This window comes from Nerophis ophidion, linkage group LG21 (assembly GCF_033978795.1).
Source record: "Nerophis ophidion isolate RoL-2023_Sa linkage group LG21, RoL_Noph_v1.0, whole genome shotgun sequence".
NCBI lineage: Eukaryota > Metazoa > Chordata > Actinopteri > Syngnathiformes > Syngnathidae > Nerophis > Nerophis ophidion.
This window is the reverse complement of record NC_084631.1, coordinates 11,082,896-11,100,135: the sequence shown is the minus strand read 5'-3', so window position 1 is coordinate 11,100,135 and position 17,240 is coordinate 11,082,896. Positions and strand designations below refer to the sequence as shown.

Below are 17,240 nucleotides of genomic sequence, written 5' to 3'. Positions count from 1 at the left end.
AGCTAAAGAAGGACTTCCCTATTCATACCTGAAAAAACCCGGCCGGTGAACAGCTGATTTTACAACTTCCGTTGCTGACGTAATACGACCCGCGTCCCATATGTGACCGTTGGATGAACAAATACAATGCGGCACTAAGACTATAGTGGCCATTAACAGTTAAGCTTCTACAGCTCGGTTGCCCAAAGTGCGGCACAGGGGCCATCTGCGGTCCGTGACTCCTTTGTCATCGTCCTTAAGCACAATACTAAAAACAAAAAATAGAGATAAAATTTGCACCCCTGGTGGTGAAATCTATCAAAATTGGGCTGGTCCCAAAAAGGAGAGATTTTTTCGAATTGACTGTGTATTCTCGTAAAATTATTAAATTTGTATGTAAAACTATTTATTTTTTTATGCAAAATCGGTATAGCTCGGTTGGTAGAGTGGCCGGGCCAGCAACTTGAGGGTTGCAGGTTCGATTCCCGCTTCTGCCAGCCTAGTCACTGCCGTTGTGTCCTTGGGCAAGACACTTTACCCACCTGCTCCCAGTGCCACCCACACTGGTTTAAATGTAACTTAAATATTGGGTTTCACTATGTAAAGCGCTTTGAGTCACTAGAAAAAAGCGCTATATAAAATATAATTCACTTCACTTGTTAATGCAAAATGGTGACATTTGTCTAATAGAAGTCTGACTTTTGTCACCATATTGCCAATTTTTTTGTTCTAGTACTTTTTTTTTTATTGTAAAGAATAATAAATACATTTTAATTTTGTCACAAGATTGCCATTTTTTTTGTTCAAGTACTTTTTTTTATTGTAAAGAATAATAAATACATTTTAATTTAATCCTTCATTTTAGCTTCTGTTTTTTCGACGAAGAATATTTGTGAAATATTTCTTCAAACTTATTATGATTAAAATTCCCCAAAAAATATTCTGGCAAATCTAGGAAATCTGTAGAATCAAATTTAAATCTTATTTCAAAGTCTTTTGAATTTCTTTTAAAATTTTTGTTTTGGAAAATCTAGAAGAAATAATGATTTGTCGTTGTTAGACATATAGCTTGGTCCAATTTGTTATATATTCTAACAAAGTGCAGATTGGATTTCAACCTATTTAAAACATGTCATCAATCAATCAATCAATCAATGTTTATTTATATAGCCCCAAATCACAAATGTCTCAAAGGACTGCACAAATCATTACGACTACAACATCCTCGGAAGAACCCACAAAAGGGCAAGGAAAACTCACACCCAGTGGGCAGGGAGAATTCACATTCAGTGGGACGCCAGCGACAATGCTGACTATGAGAAACCTTGGAGAGGACCTCAGATGTGGGCAACCCCCCCCCTCTAGGGGACCGAAAGCAATGGATGTCGAGCGGGTCCAACATGATACTGTGAAAGTTCAATCCATAGTGGCTCCAAGACAGCAGCGAGAGTCCCGTCCACAGGAAACCATCTGAAGCGGATCAGCAGCGTAGAGATGTCCCCAACCGATACAGGCGAGCGGTCCATCCTGGGTCCCGATGAGCGGTCCATCCTGGGTCTCGACTCTGCCAGTCAGTACTTCATCCATGGTCATCGGACCGGACCCCCTCCACAAGGGAGGGGGGGACATAGGAGAAAGAAAAGAAGCGGCAGATCAACTGGTCTAAAAAGGAGGTCTATTTAAAGGCTAGAGTATACAAATGAGTTTTAAGATGAGACTTCAACATTCTAAAATTAATCTTAATCAGGAAAAAATATTAATGCTCCATAAATTCTTTTTTTTATTTTTTCAAAAAGATTCGAATTAGCTAGTTTTTCTCTTCATTTTTTTCGGTTGAATTTTGAATTTTAAAGAGTCGAAATTGAAGATAAACTATGTTTCCAAATTTAATTTTCATTTTTTTCGTGTTTTCTCCTCTTTTAAATCGTTCAATTAAATGTTTTTTCATCATTTATTCTCTACAAAAAACCTTCCGTAAAAGGAAAAAAAATGTACGACGGAATGACAGACAGAAATACCCATTTATTTATATATATATATATATATATATATATATATATATATATATATATATATATATATATATATATATATATATATATATATATATATATATATATATGTATTTATTAAAGGTAAATTGAGCAAATTGGCTATTTCTGGCAATTTATTTAAGTGCGTATCAAACTGGTAACCCTTCGCATTAATCAGTACCCAAGAAGTAGCTCTTGGTTTCAAAAAGGTTGGTGACCCCTGTTCCAGAGAGTCTCGTGCAGGGGTGGGCATTACGTCGATCGTGGACTGTCAGTCGATCACAAGCCAGGCATTAGAAAATATTGACATTTTTTGAGTAAAATTATGACTTTTATCATAATTTTGCAAAGTAAAATTCCGATAATTATGATAATAGTGCAAAAATGTTTAAGTGTTCTGATAAAATTGTTACTTTTGTCGAGTAAAATTACAACTCTTTTCATAAAATTGTCAACATGTCAACATATTTTTGTGTAAAATTGCAACTGTTGAGTAAAATTCTAACTTTTATCATAATATTGCATAAATGTTAAATATTTCTAGTTAAATTTTGACTTGCGCTGAGTAAAATCACAACTTTTATTATAATACTACCAAAATTTTAAGTTTTTCTTGTGAAATTGTTTTTCTTGTGAAAGTGTTCCTGAGCCCATGGGGTGATATCCTTTACACACTGATGTCGGTTTTTGATGCAGTACCACCTGAGGGATCAGAAGTCTGTAAAATCATCGCTTACGTGCAGTGATTTCTCCAGATTCTCTGAACTTTTTGATGATTTTACGGACCGTAGATGGTGAAATCCCTAATAATAAGAAAGCTTGTTATTTTTCACAACAAGCTTTCTTATATTTGCATAATGTTGTAAATACCAATCTTTATATATCTAGAAAGGGTGGTCCTAAAAAAGGTAGGCGTTTTTCGGAGGTCCCAAGAAGGTAAGAAATACAAAAATGTGTGTGTGGGGGGGGGGGGGGGGGGGGGGGTCAGGGTTGATGTCATGTGATGACATATTGGATCTCTTCATTGGGTTAGGGAGGGGTGGTCCTTGCCACTTTTAACCTTCTAGTTTCCTGCCAGCGATAATGACAACAGTCGAGAGAGAGAGTGACATCAAAACCTTGGGCACACCAACGAAGTTTAGGGGGGCTGGGTGGGGATTCAAGGCAACTGCACGCGCGCACACACGCCTCCTCCCTCTCCTTGCCGCTGATGTTTTCTTATTTTTAGCACAGATCCAGTTTCCAGTCCTCCCCGGCGGAGCAGCCGGACCCTCAGCCCTCCATGCAGCTCTGAGCAGAGGTCCAAAAAGATGCCTGGCAGGGACGTGAACGTGACTTGGAAGGAATTCTGCTGCTGACCCCCAGGGAAGGTAAATGCAAGGAGACGCTTTGGAAAGAACTTTGGCGACTTGGAAAAAAGTGCCTAATCGGCATTATTCAGATAACACTAAACCTAGAAATGTTTTTTTAAATGCTAAATGTTACTGTTTAACTTTACAAAATAAATATTTATCCTAATCAGATGCTGCTGTCACGCACAGGACCATAACAACGTGGACAATGACTGCGGTCTTGTGCGTTATTGTGCTGTTTGTTTGCATTATGTCTTGCATTCTCCCCTTCAGACAAGGTGACCTGTTGTTGGCTGCCAGGCCAGAAGAAGACATTTAATCTCTTAGAGGATGCACGGCATCAATAACAGTCAGTGCACGCTGCCATGTGGGGCGATGCTGCAGCAGGAAGGTGAGGACCATTCATACACTTGCTGAAAGGGGAACTTCACTTTCCTTTTTTTTTTTTTTTGCCATTTTGCCTTATGTAAGACAAGAAAACATGTTTTTTTTAATGCATTCCAAATCGTAAATAAGCATTAGCAAGAGTCAGTTAATGATGGACCCAGTGGAAGTTGTTTTATTCCGCATATAAAGCGCTCTGAAAACATCCGAAAACCTCCATCAAGGTTTTATATACACGTTGTAAGTATATATGTAATGTATTAACATTCATAATAACATGTGATATTTACATATTTTGATCATTTTAAATATTAATTTCACAACGTTCACTTTTCCCTTTAAATAAAGTCAACGCTATTAATCATGGCAGACTTGATGAGAGACAACAAAGACTATTGTGGGACGAACGGTGATCCAGAAACTTCTATTTTTGATCCTGAATATAAGGATGGATGGATGGATGGATGGATGGATGGATGGATGGATGGATGGATGGATGGATGGATGGATGGATGGATGGATGGATGGATGGATAGATAGATAGATAGATAGATAGATAGATAGATAGATAGATAGATAGATAGATAGATAGATAGATAGATAGATAGATAGATAGATAGATAGATAGATAGATAGATAGATAGATAGGTAGGTAGGTAGGTAGGTAGGTAGGTAGGTAGGTAGGTAGGTAGGTAGGTAGGTAGGTAGGTAGGTAGGTAGGTAGGTAGGTAGATAGGTAGGTAGATAGATAGATAGATAGATAGATAGATAGATAGATACAAACCCCGTTTCCATATGAGTTGGGAAATTGTGTTAGATGTAAATATAAACGGAATACAATGATTTGCAAATCCTTTTCAACCCATATTCAATTGAATGCACTACAAAGACAAGATATTTGATGTTCAAACTATTTAACTTGATTGTTTTTGCAAATAATAATTAACCTAGAATTTCATGGCTGCAACACGTGCCAAAGTAGTTGGGAAAGGGCATGTTCGCCACTGTGTTACATCACCTTTTCTTTGAACAACACTCAATAAACGTTTGGGAACTGAGGAAACTAATTGTTGAAGCTTTGAAAGTGGAATTATTTACCATTCTTGCTTAATGTACAGCTTAAATTGTTCAACAGTCCGGGGTCTTGTTGTCGTAATTTACGCTTCATAATGCATCACACATTCTCAATGGGAGACAGGTCTGGACTGCAGGCGGGCCAGGAAAGTACCCGCACTCTTTCACTACGAAGCCACGCTGTTGTAACACTTGTCTTGTTGAAATAAGCAGGGGCGTCCATGATAACGTTGCTTGGATGACAACATATGTTGCTCCAAAACCTGTATGGACCTTTCAGCATTAATGGTGCCTTCACAGATGTGTAAGTTACCCATGCCTTGGGCACTAATACACCCCCATACCATCACAGATGCTGGCTTTTGAACTTTGCACCTGTAACAATCCGAATGATTATTTTCCTCTTTCTTCTGGAGGACACCACGTCCTCCTTTTCCAAATATAATTTGAAATGTGGACTCGTCAGACCACAGAACACCTTTCCACTTTCCATCAGTCCATCTTAGGTGAGCTTGGGCCCAGCCAAGCCGGGGACGTTTCAGGATATTGTTGATAAATGGGTTTGGCTTTGCATAGTAGAGTTTTAACTTGCACTTACAGATGTTGCGACCAACTGTAGTTACTGACAGTGGTTTTATGAAGTGTTCCTGAGCCCATGTGGTGATATCCTTTACACACTGATGTCAGTTTTTGATGCAGTACCGCCTGAGGGATCAAAAGTCTGTAATATCATCGCTTACGTGCAGTGATTTCGCCAGATTCTCTGAACTTTTTGATGATTTTACGGACCGTAGATGGTGAAATCCCTAAATTCCTTGCAATAGCTCTTTGAGAAATGTTGTTCTAAAACTGTTCGACAATTTGCTTACAAATTGGTGACCCTCGTCCCATCCTTGTTTTGGAATTACTTAGCATTTCATGGAAGCTGCTTTTATACCCAATAATGGCACCCACCGGTTCCCAATTAGCCTGCACACCTGGGGGATGTTCCATATAAGTGTTTGATGAGCATTCCTCAACTTTATTAGTATTTATTGCCACCTTTCCCAACTTCTTTGTCACGTGTTGCTGGCATCAAATTCTAAAGTTAATGATTATTTGCACACAAATTTTTTTTTATCAGTTTAAACATCAAATATGTTGTCTTTGTCGCATATTCAACTGAATATGGGTTGAAAATTATTTTCAAATCATTGTATTCCGTTTATATTTACACCTAACGCAATTTCCCAACTCATATGGAAACAGGGTTTGTAGATAGATCGATAGACAGTACTTTACTGATTCCTTCAGGAGAATTACCTCAGGAACATTTTTATTCCAGCAGCAGTGTACAGAATAGAGATCAATTTTAAAAAGTAAATAATGGGGGTACAGATGGAAATAAAATAGAAAATCAGCAGCAGATTAAGACCTTCACATAAAATCATATTATTAATTTAACAATAGAGCATAATAAGACTTGAGATAAAGAACATTAATTAAAATGTATTAAAATAAAGATAAAAAAAATTAATCAAACCCATCGACTTCAGAAATTTAGTAGCAGTTGAAAGCAAAAGTAAATAAAAAAAAAATGTAAGTTTAGATTTGAAAATAGGTAGGGTAGGGGCAGATCTAAAGTCCTCCGGGAGCTTATTACAGCTTTTGGAGGCACAGTGGCAGAATGCAGCTTCACCATGTTTTGTTTTAGTCCGAGGAACAATTATGTAACAATTAATGTAACACAGTGGTGAACATGCCCTTTCCCAACTACTTTGGCACGTGTTGCAGCCATGAAATTCTAAGTAAAAAAAAAAAAAAGTTTACGCGTTTGAACATCATATATCTTGTCTTTGTAGTGCATTCAACTGAATATGGGTTGAAAAGGATTTGCAAATCATTGTATTCCGTTTATATTTACATCTAACACAATTTCCCAACTCATATGGAAACAGGGTTTGTAGAATAATATGATAATTTTGGATATAGAGAACATACAAACCCTTTATTTATTCAATCACAATTATTGAAATTCAACGATTTGGTGCATTTGAAAACAGCTAAAATGATGTACAATGCAAACTACAACATGCTAGCCAAGAATGTGCAACACTTCTCAACTAAAGAAGAGAAATATAAACTTAGAGGAAAAAATGTCATTTAAAACATTTGTATGCTCGTACAACACTTAATACCTTTAGTATGTAGAATTAAATTATGGAATGGATTCACCGAAGAAATCCAACAAAGCACCAATATGATTCAGTTCAAACTACAAGTGTTCACAAAGTACACAGAACAAGAATTATTATGAACATCTTGAAACCTTTTTTTCCTTTATGTTTTTTAAATTGAGACAAATATTATTGATGTATTTAATATTTGTATGCTTACTATGGTATATTATTAATTTGTTCACTGTTTACAGAGAACAAGAAAATTGGATAAAATTGCTATGGAATGAAAAGGTGTAGGATTAACCCTTTGATGCATAACATGGGTCAAATGTGACCCAACCAAGTTTTTATTATCTGTTTCTTTGCAATAATTGAATGTAATCTTTCAGTGTTCCAGGTATTCCTCAATTAACTTGTTTTTGGTCATTAAACATTGTTATTTTATTCTTTCTCTTCATACTTTTTGAATAAAAATTATTTTTGTCTTACTACCCTTCCAATGCACAACATGGGTCTAAAATGACCCACATCTATTTTCTATGTTATTTCATGTTAGCCTGAGTGTTGCTTTGCTATACATTTCAAATAAATGTATTTTATCGTTTACTATCACATATATTCAGTAAATATCATGTTTTTGTTCAGCTAAAAATCATAATTTAGGGTTAGGGTTAGGTCGCAACATCACAATGGACAACTTCTTCCCCAGTGTCCATCTGGCTGAGAAGCTCCTCGAGAAGAACCTGAATATTGTTGCGACTCTTCGCCAGGACAAACCAGACATACCACCTATCATGAAGCCATGCAAATCACGGATGATTCATAGCTCAGAATTCGGATTTAATGGCAACATGACCATGGTGAGCTATGTGCAGAAGAAAGGAAAGGCTGTTGTCCTTCTGAGCATAATGCATGATGACAAAGCAGTGGATGACAGTCAGAAGAAGAAACCAGAAGTGATAGTGTACTACAAAGGAACAAAAGGAGGAGTAGACACAACAGATCAGATTGTTGGCACCTACACATGCAAGCGGAGAACACGGAGGTGGCCCATGGTGCTCTGGTACAATATGCTGGATATTGCCACCCTCAATGCTTACCCCAACTTCACTACAGAACACCCTGGTTACATGGGTGGTGTCACCAATGCATTCATCAAGGAGCTGGGAAAAGAGCTTGTCATGCCACATATGAAGAGCCGCATGGAGGGCACGCCCACACTCCAAAAGCGTATCATAGAGGCAATGGGATAGAAAAGCAAACCATAGTCACCACCCAACCAGAAGAGGACATAAGACAGAAGGCCGCGGTGAAGAGGAAGAGGTGTGCGATCTGCCCATCTGACAAAGACAGAAAAGTCAGCTGGTGTTCGCAGTGCAAGAAGCCTGTGTGCAAGGAGCACAAACGCACAGTGGTAATGTGTGCTATATGTGAGGAATCTGATAACTAACTATCCATCCATCCATCCATTTCCTACCGCGTATTCCCTTTAGTGGTGGCGGGGGGCGCTGGCGCCTATCTCAGCAACAATCGGGCGAACGGCGCCGTACATTATGGACAAGTCGCCATCTCATCGCAGGGCCAACACAAATAGACAGACAACATTCACACTCACATTCTAGGGCCAATTTAGTGTCACCAATCAACCTATCCCCAGGTGCATGTCTTTGGATAACTAACTAATAAAGAATAAAATAATCATAAGAACTGAATTGACTACTTTATTTTACGTTGGTCTAATTCACAAGTTTATTTTTGTTCCTGCTCGATGTTTGCCAAAATGACAAATAACCAGGTTTCAAATAATAAATGTATGATTGTTTGGCCCGAATCACATCAAAAATAGGTATTTGAAGTAAAATATTATTGTAATATGCTTTCATCCATTTTTGACCCATGTGTGTAAACTTGATGTAGTATTACAAAAAATACGTTTGTTCATAAGGTATGGTAAGAAAAATAGAAATAATGATTTGTGGTAATCAAAAACAAGATTTTTAAAGAATACTTGAATTATTAAATTCTAAAATACATTGATTTCAAAAGATACAGCAAAGAAACAGTCAGGCAGCATGAAATAACATGGGAAATTGATGCGGGTCATTTTTGACCCATGTTGTGCATTAAAAGGGGTGTGCATATGTTATGCATCAAAGGGTTAAATAAGCTCTGCTTCTTCCTACTCCTTTTCGGACATGCTGGAATGAAACAAGTGGAATTGTGTGATGCATTACATTTTATTGTATGCATGTACGAAATAAACTGAACTGAAGAATTAACTGAAGAATTAACTTTCACCAACTCAGGCGATGCAGCAGCTCAATATGTAAATATAGCTAGCTCCCTAGAAATAGTTTCTTTGCGCTTATAATAACAATATCGCTAATACTTGGTTAACATTCAGGTCGCGACATGTAAATGGAGTATTGTTGGCAGTTTTTATGGGCGGAATTGATAGCCACCTCGGACTAGTTGTATTTTACGAGTTAGAATGCATTGAAAAAAAGGAAAAACATGGGTTCTTGTCTAACATACGGATTGTGAATGATAGGTACAATTAAAAAAAAAAGTGAAGTTCTCCTTTAAACATGTTCCATTATTAATATCATTGCTGTTGTTGTTATGTTGGTGGCTCTCTGTAGTGGTGTTAAAGAGACTTGTCATAAATAGAATAATTACCAAGTTGCGCCTCGATCTGTTCCACGAAATAGCAAAGCCCAAATTTACGCATGCGCATTAGACGACGGGTCGTTTAACACAAGAGGGCGCCATATCGCTACATCAGGGGTCAACAACGCGGTCCGTAAGGACCAAATGAGTAGCCTGCTGCTCTGTTCTAAAAATAGCTCAAATAGCAGCACTTACCAGTGAGCTGCCTCTATTTTTTAAAATTGTATTTATTTACTAGCAAGCTGATCTCGCTTTGCTCCCCATTTTTAATTCTAAGAGAGACAAAACTCAAATAGAATTTGAAAATCCAAGAAAATATTTTAAAGACTTGGTCTTTACTTGTTTAAATACATTCATTTATTTTTTTTTTACTTTGCTTCTTCTAACTTTCAGAAGGACAATTTTTGAGAAATTTTTTCATCACATATACCTTTTTACCTATTAAATTCCTTTTTCCTGACAATTTAAATCAATGTTCAAGTATTTTGTTTATTGTACAGAATAATAAATACATTTTAATTCAAGTGTTCATTTTAGCTTTTGTTTTTTCGACGAAGAATATTTGTGAAATATTTCTTCAAACTTATTATGATTAAAATTCCCCCAAAAAATATTCTGGCAAATTTAGAAAATCTGTAGAATTAAATGTAAATCTTATTTCAAAGTCTTTTGAATTTCTTTTAAACATTTTTGTTGTGGAAAATCTACAAGAAATAATGATTTGTCTTTGTTAGAAATAGAGCTTGGTCCAATTTGTTATATACTCTAACAAAGTGCAAATCGGATTTTAACCTATTTAAAACATGTTATCAAAATTCTAAAATGAATCTTAATCAGGAAAAATTACTAATGATGTTCCATATATTCGTTTTTCAAATTTTTAAAAGGTTCGAATTATCTAGTTTTTCTCTTCATTTTTTTCGGTTGAATTTTGAATTTTAAAGAGTCGAAATTGAAGATAAACTATGTTTCCAAATTTAATTTTCATTTTTTTTCGTGTTTTCTCCTCTTTCAAACCGTTCAATTAAGTGTTTTATTCATCATTTATTCTCTACAAAAAACCTTCTGTAAAAAGGTAAAAAAAATGTACGACGGAATTTAATAATATTATTTTGTATCAAACTGCACATCCATCCATCCATCCATCCATCCATCCATCCATCCATCCATCTTCTTCCGCTTATCCGAGGTCGGGTCGCGGGGGCAACAACCTAAGCAGGGAAACCTAGACTTCCATCTCCCCAGCCACTTCGTCTAGCTCTTCCCGGGGGATCCCGAGGCGTTCCCAGGCCAGCCGGGAGACAAAGTCTTCCCAACGTGTCCTGGGTCTTCCCCATGGCCTCCTACCGGTTGGACGTGCCCTAAACACCTCCCTAGGGAGGCGTTCGGGTGGCATCCTGACCAGATGCCCGAACCACCTCATCTGGCTCCTCTCGATGTGGAGAAGCAGCGGCTTTACTTTGAGTTCCTCCCGGATGGCAGAGCTTCTCACCCTATCTCTAAGGGAGAGTCCCGCCACACGGCGGAGGAAACTCATTTCGGCCGCTTGTACCCGTGATCTTATCCTTTCGGTCATGACCCAAAGCTCATGACCATAGGTGAGGATGGGAACGTAGATCGACCGGTAAATTGAGAGCTTTGCCTTCCGGCTCAGCTCCTTCTTCACCACAACGGATCGGTTACCTAGAAGTCTTGTTCAAACTGCACAAATAATGTATAAAGCCGAAATAAATAAACTCCCAGGAAGCATTCAAAAAATGTTCAGCACACGAGGGGGGGATTATAATTTAAGGGGGAATTTTTATTTCAAAATGCTTAGATTGTAGAACGACAACATTTTTTGTATTTCAATCTATGGAGTGAAACTATGGAATGGTTTGAATGTGGAGTTAAAGCAATGTCCAAACATAAAGCAGTTTAAAAAGAAGTATAGGTACATGGTATTCCAGAGGTACAGACATGAAGAAGGGCTTTGATATTGGGTTTCTTGTGTTACAAAAGAGTTGAGGCACTGGCACTGCTGTTTTGGCATGATACCATTTCCATGAGCACTTGTGGTAACGGTGTGGCTATGTACAGTATGTGTGTAGTGTGCATATGTATGTATATATTTATCATTTATGTATATACAAGTTCATTAAGTTTGCACATAGAGTGAACAGGTAGTTCTAGCTCAGAGTAATTTATGATTTAAAGAAAAGGGGTGGGATTACACTCCTCAGCCTTCCCGGTAAGGTTTATTCAGGTGTACTGGAGAGGAGGCTACGCCGGATAGTCGAACCTCGGATTCAGGAGGAACAGTGTGGTTTTCGTCCTGGTCGTGGAACTGTGGACCAGCTCTATACTCTCGGCAGGGTTCTTGAGGGTGCATGGGAGTTTGCCCAACCAGTCTACATGTGCTTCGTGGACTTGGAGAAGGCATTCGACCGTGTCCCTCGGGAAGTCCTGTGGGGAGTGCTCAGAGAGTATGGGGTACCGGACTGTCTTATTGTGGCGGTGCTCTCCCTGTATGATCAGTGCCGGAGCTTGGTCCGCATTGCCGGCACTAAGTCGAACACGTTTCCAGTGAGGGTTGGACTCCGCCAAGGCTGTCCTTTGTCACCGATTCTGTTCATAACTTTTATGGACAGAATTTCTAGGCGCAGTCAAGGCGTTGAGGGGTTCCGGTTTGGTGACCGCAGGATTAGGTCTCTGCATTTTGCAGATTATGTGGTCTTGATGGCTTCATTTGACCGGGATCCTCAGCTCTCGCTGGATCGGTTCGCAGCCGAGTGTGAAGTGACCGGAATGAGAATCAGCACCTCCAAGTCCGAGTCCATGGTTCTCGCCCGGAAAAGGGTGGAATGCCATCTACGGGTTGGGGAGGAGACCCTGCCCCAAGTGGAGGAGTTCAAGTACCTAGGAGTCTTGTTCACGAGTGGGGGAAGAGTGGATCGTGAGATCGACAGGCGGATCGGTGCGGCGTCTTCAGTAATGCGGACGTTGTACCGATCCGTTGTGGTGAAGAAGGAGCTGAGCCGGAAGGCAAAGCCCTCAATTTACCGGTCGATCTACGTTCCCATCCTCACCTATGGTCATGAGCTTTGGGTCATGACCGAAAGGATAAGATCACGGGTACAAGCGGCCGAAATGAGTTTCCTCCGCCGTGTGGCGGGACTCTCCCTTAGAGATAGGGTGAGAAGCTCTGCCATCCGGGAGGAACTCAAAGTAAAGCCGCTGCTCCTTCACATCGAGAGGAGCCAGATGAGGTGGTTCGGGCATCTGGTCAGGATGCCACCCGAACGCCTCCCTAAGGAGGTGTTTAGGGCACGTCCAACCGGTAGGAGGCCACGGGGAAGACCCAGGACACGTTGGGAAGACTATGTCTCCCGGCTGGCCTGGGAACGCCTCGGGATCCCCCGGGAAGAGCTAGACGAAGTGGCTGGGGAGGGGGAAGTCTGGGTTTCCCTGCTTGGGCTGTTGCCCCCGCGACCCGACCTCGGATAAGCGGAAGAAGATGGATGGATGGATGGGTGGGATTAAATAAGTGTATACTTCTTCTCACTCCTTTTCAAATATGTAAGAAAAAAAAAAAGTCCAATGGTCATTTGTTTTTTTTTTTGTTTTTTTATTCTCCATTGTTTTAATTTTGTTATATAATGGCTGTTAAGGCTATAGCAGTGTACTGGATCATGCTCGCTCTTGTTTTTGTTTGTTTTTTCGCATATTTGAAATAAAAATATATCAATCAATCAATGACAGACAGAAATACCCCATTTTTATATATATATAAGTTAGATTAATTTATTAAAGGCAAATTGAGCAAATTGGCTATTTCTGGCAATTTATTTAAGTGTGTATCAAACTGGTTGCCCTTCGCATTAATCAGTACCCAAGAAGTAGCTCTTTGTTTCAAAAAGGTTGGTGACCCCTGCGCTGCATCATATAAGTCGCCGTGTCAAAATAACTCTAGATTAAACTAAAGTTTTTTCTGGACGATTGCTCTCGTTAAAATAGAAAAACAAAAAAAATGACTTTGTATAATGTGACCAATTTGTCAGAATTAAGCGTTATTAAAGGCCTACTGAAACCCACTATTACCGACCACACAGTCTGATAGTTTATATATCAATGATGAAATATTAACATTGCAACACATGCCAATACGGCCTTTTTTAGTTTACTAAATTGCAATATTAAATTCCCCGCGAGTTTCTTGTTGAAAACGTTGTGGAATGATGACGTGTGCGCGTGACGTCACGGACTGTCAGGAAATATTAGCTCAGCACCACTTACGGCTAAAAGTCCTCTGTTTCAACCGCATAATTACACAGTATTTTGGACATCTGTGTTGCTGAATCTTTTGCACATTGTTCATTTAATAATGGAGACTATAAAGAAGAATGCTGTTGGTGGAAAGCGGTGGATTGCAGCTGTCTTTAGCACCGAGACATAGCCGGTGTTTCTTTGTTTGTTGTGAAGCAGAGCGGTCAAGCAAACATGTTTTCTCTACGTCAACCAGCATGTTTTTGGATGGGGAAATTGTGATATATATATCTTACCGGAGACAGCAATGGATTATTCGTCAATCAATCAATCAATGTTTACTTATATAGCCCTAAATCACTAGTGTCTCAAAGGGCTGCACAAACCACTACGACATCCTCGGTAGGCCCACATAAGGGCAAGGAAAACTCACACCCAGTGGGACATCGGTGACAATGATCAATCAATCAATCAATGTATTTTATTTCGGCAATCTTCACATAAAAGAAAGAACAACAACAAGAAAAGAAGAAGAAAAAAAAATGATGACTATGAGAACCCTGGAGCAATGGATGTCGAGCGGGTCTAACATGATACTGTGAAAGTTCAATCCATAATGGATCCTACACAGTCGCGAGAGTCCAGTCCAAAGCGGATCCAACACAGCAGCGAGAGTCCCGTTCACAGCGGGGCCAGTAGGAAACCATCCCAAGCGGAGGCGGATCAGCAGCGCAGAGATGTCCCCAGCCGATACACAGGCAAGCAGTACATGGCCACCGGATCGGACCGGACCCCCTCAACAAGGGAGAGTGGGACACAGGCGAAAAAGGAAACAAACGGCAGATCAACTGGTCTAAAAAGGGAGTCTATTTAAAGGCTAGAGTATACAAATGAATTTTAAGGTGAGACTTAAATGCATCTACTGTGGTGGCATCTCGAACTGTTACCGGGAGGGCATTCCAGAGTACTGGAGCCCGAAATGAAAACGCTCTATAGCCCGCAGACTTTTTTTGGGCTTTGGGAATCACTAATAAGCCGGAGTCCTTTGAACGCAGATTTCTTGCCGGGACATATGGTACAATACAATCGGCAAGATAGGATGGAGCTAGACCGTGTAGTATTTTATACGTAAGTAGTAAAACCTTAAAGTCGTCCTGCAGCTGCTGTCAAAAAAGGCAGCTGTGAGCTTGGCTCCTCGGCTTCTCTCTGAGACACTGGCATGTTCACCGCAGCCATCCGACCTCGAGGTACGTCTTTACAATCTCACTAAAACATTAAAACAATAAGCAGATGAGGGATCTTCCAGGATTATCCTAGTAAATGTGTCTAATTACATTTGAAACGCTCACACTACCGCCGCCCGGAGCCGTCGCTTTTTTCCCCTTTTTTTTCTAGTCCTTCACTATTAATATCCTAATTCACAAATCTTTCATCCTCGCTCAAATTAATGGGGAAATTGTCGCTTTCTCGGTCCGAATTGCTCTTACTGCTGGTGGCTCCCATTAAAAACAATGTGAATATGCGTGGAGCCCTGCAACTCGTGACATCACGCGCACATACTTCCGGTAAAGGCGGGGCTTTTTTATTAGCGACCAAATGTTGCGAACTTTATCGTGGATGTTCTCTACTGAATCCTTTCAGCAAAAATATGGCAATATCGCGAAATGATCAAGTATGACACATAGAATGGACCTGCTATCCCCGTTTAAATAAGAAAATCTAATTTCAGTAGGCCTTTAAAGAATCAAAATTGAAGATAAACTATATTTCAAAATTTAGTTTTCATTTTTTTCGTGTTTTGTCGTCTTTTAAACCGTTCAATTAAGTGTTTTTTTTTCATCATTTATTCTCTACAAAAAACCTTCCGTAAAAGGAAAAAAAATGTACGACGGAATGACAGACAGAAATACCCCAATTTTTTAAATATATATTTATATATAAGTTAAATTTGTTAATTAAAGGTAAATTGAGCAAATTGGCTATTTCTGGCAATTTTTTAAGTGTAGCTCTTCGCATTAATCAGTACCCAAGAAGTAGCTCTTGGTTTCAAAAGGTTGGTGACCCCTGCGCTACATCATATAAGTCACCGTGTCAAAATAACTCTAGATTATATTAAAGTTTTTCCGGATAATTGCTCTCTTTAAAATATCCATCCATCCATCCATCCATTTCCTACCGCTTATTCCCTTTCGGGGTGGCGGGGGGCGCTGGCGCCTATCTCAGCTACAATCGGGCGGAAGGCAGGGTACACCCTGGACAAGTCGCCACCTCATCGCAGGGCCAACACAGATAGACAGATAGAAAACCAAAAAAAAAAAACTTTGTAAAATGTGACCAATTTGTCAGACATTGGCGTTATTAATGTGATGCGAGCAACCCTTACTTTTAAATTCAATTTAAACCATCCACTTTGACGTTGTTTTTTTTTTTTTTTTTTTTTTTTTTTAGTGTTGACATCTAAAATGATGATTTTTATGTTATAAAACGTGTTTTAATTGTCGTGTCTGTTATCAGTCCTTCATCCTTTGCTCGCTGGGAACAGTTATTTCCAGGACGGTACCAAAAAAGTTTAAGGAGGGGTGCTCGTCTCAGTTTGTTGCTTCTTGTTTTGTTTGTTGGGGTAATATGTGACTCGTTTGAAGTACATTTAGTACAAATGATGATTATAATAGTAATAAAAAAACCATTACAGGTGAAAAAAGTAAGACAAAGAACGAAAATGATAAATGTGTGCTTTTGTAAGCCCCCTACAAGAATGCAAATGTTTGAATCGAGTTCTTTTCTCCTCCTTCGCTTCTCGACAACAATACGGTGGACTATTTAACTGCCCTTCAGCAAAACGTCATTTCTTTTTATAGCTTGTTTTTTTTTTTTAACTGTTAACATGATAGACTTCTGACGCGGTTTTGTCCGGCGGGCCTCCTTCCAAAAAAAGAGGCTAAATAAAGTTAGCCGGAGTTTGTTTACAGTGAAGGGGGGGGAAAAAGCGAGCTTAGCTCGACGAGGAAGGCTAACAGTTAGCCGGCAGATGCTAACCGACAATGTTGATGTGTTCTGTGGAGAAAGTGGATTTTAACATCACTTCCCGCGCCGTCGCTCGGCTCGTCTTCGAGGCCGAGCAGGATCACAGGAATGGAGGCCACTCGTCCAACGGAAGGTAATAATATGGTGGTGGTGGTGGGGCACAGCAGAGGTTGCCCCTCCCCTGCTGAGTGACCCCTGCTCACTTCAGTCACGGTTGTTTAAAGTCTGACGAGTAGGGACTCGGTTGTGTGATTTATTTGCAAGATTATGCTGGTTAAACATGTCCGTGCTAGGATTGCTCTTGTTCAAACACGAGAGCA

General features: G+C 39.5%; 1 protein-coding gene across 5 annotated transcripts in view; it reads left to right on the top strand.

The window, feature by feature from the left end:
* gramd1a (GRAM domain containing 1A) overlaps positions 1–17,240 on the top strand; it is a 121,501-nt gene that overhangs the window by 21,104 nt on the left and 83,157 nt on the right. For 2 of the 5 annotated variants that reach the window (XM_061881911.1, XM_061881910.1), the window contains exons 2-3: positions 3,241–3,382; positions 3,638–3,755. In XM_061881911.1, the coding sequence (XP_061737895.1) occupies positions 3,730–3,755 (26 nt within the window). In that variant the 5' untranslated portion in view covers positions 3,241–3,382; positions 3,638–3,729. Of the gene's footprint in view, positions 1–3,240; positions 3,383–3,635; positions 3,756–16,669; positions 17,054–17,240 lie in introns of those variants that run through there. The other 3 variants (XM_061881912.1, XM_061881908.1, XM_061881909.1) reach the window with 3 other exon arrangements.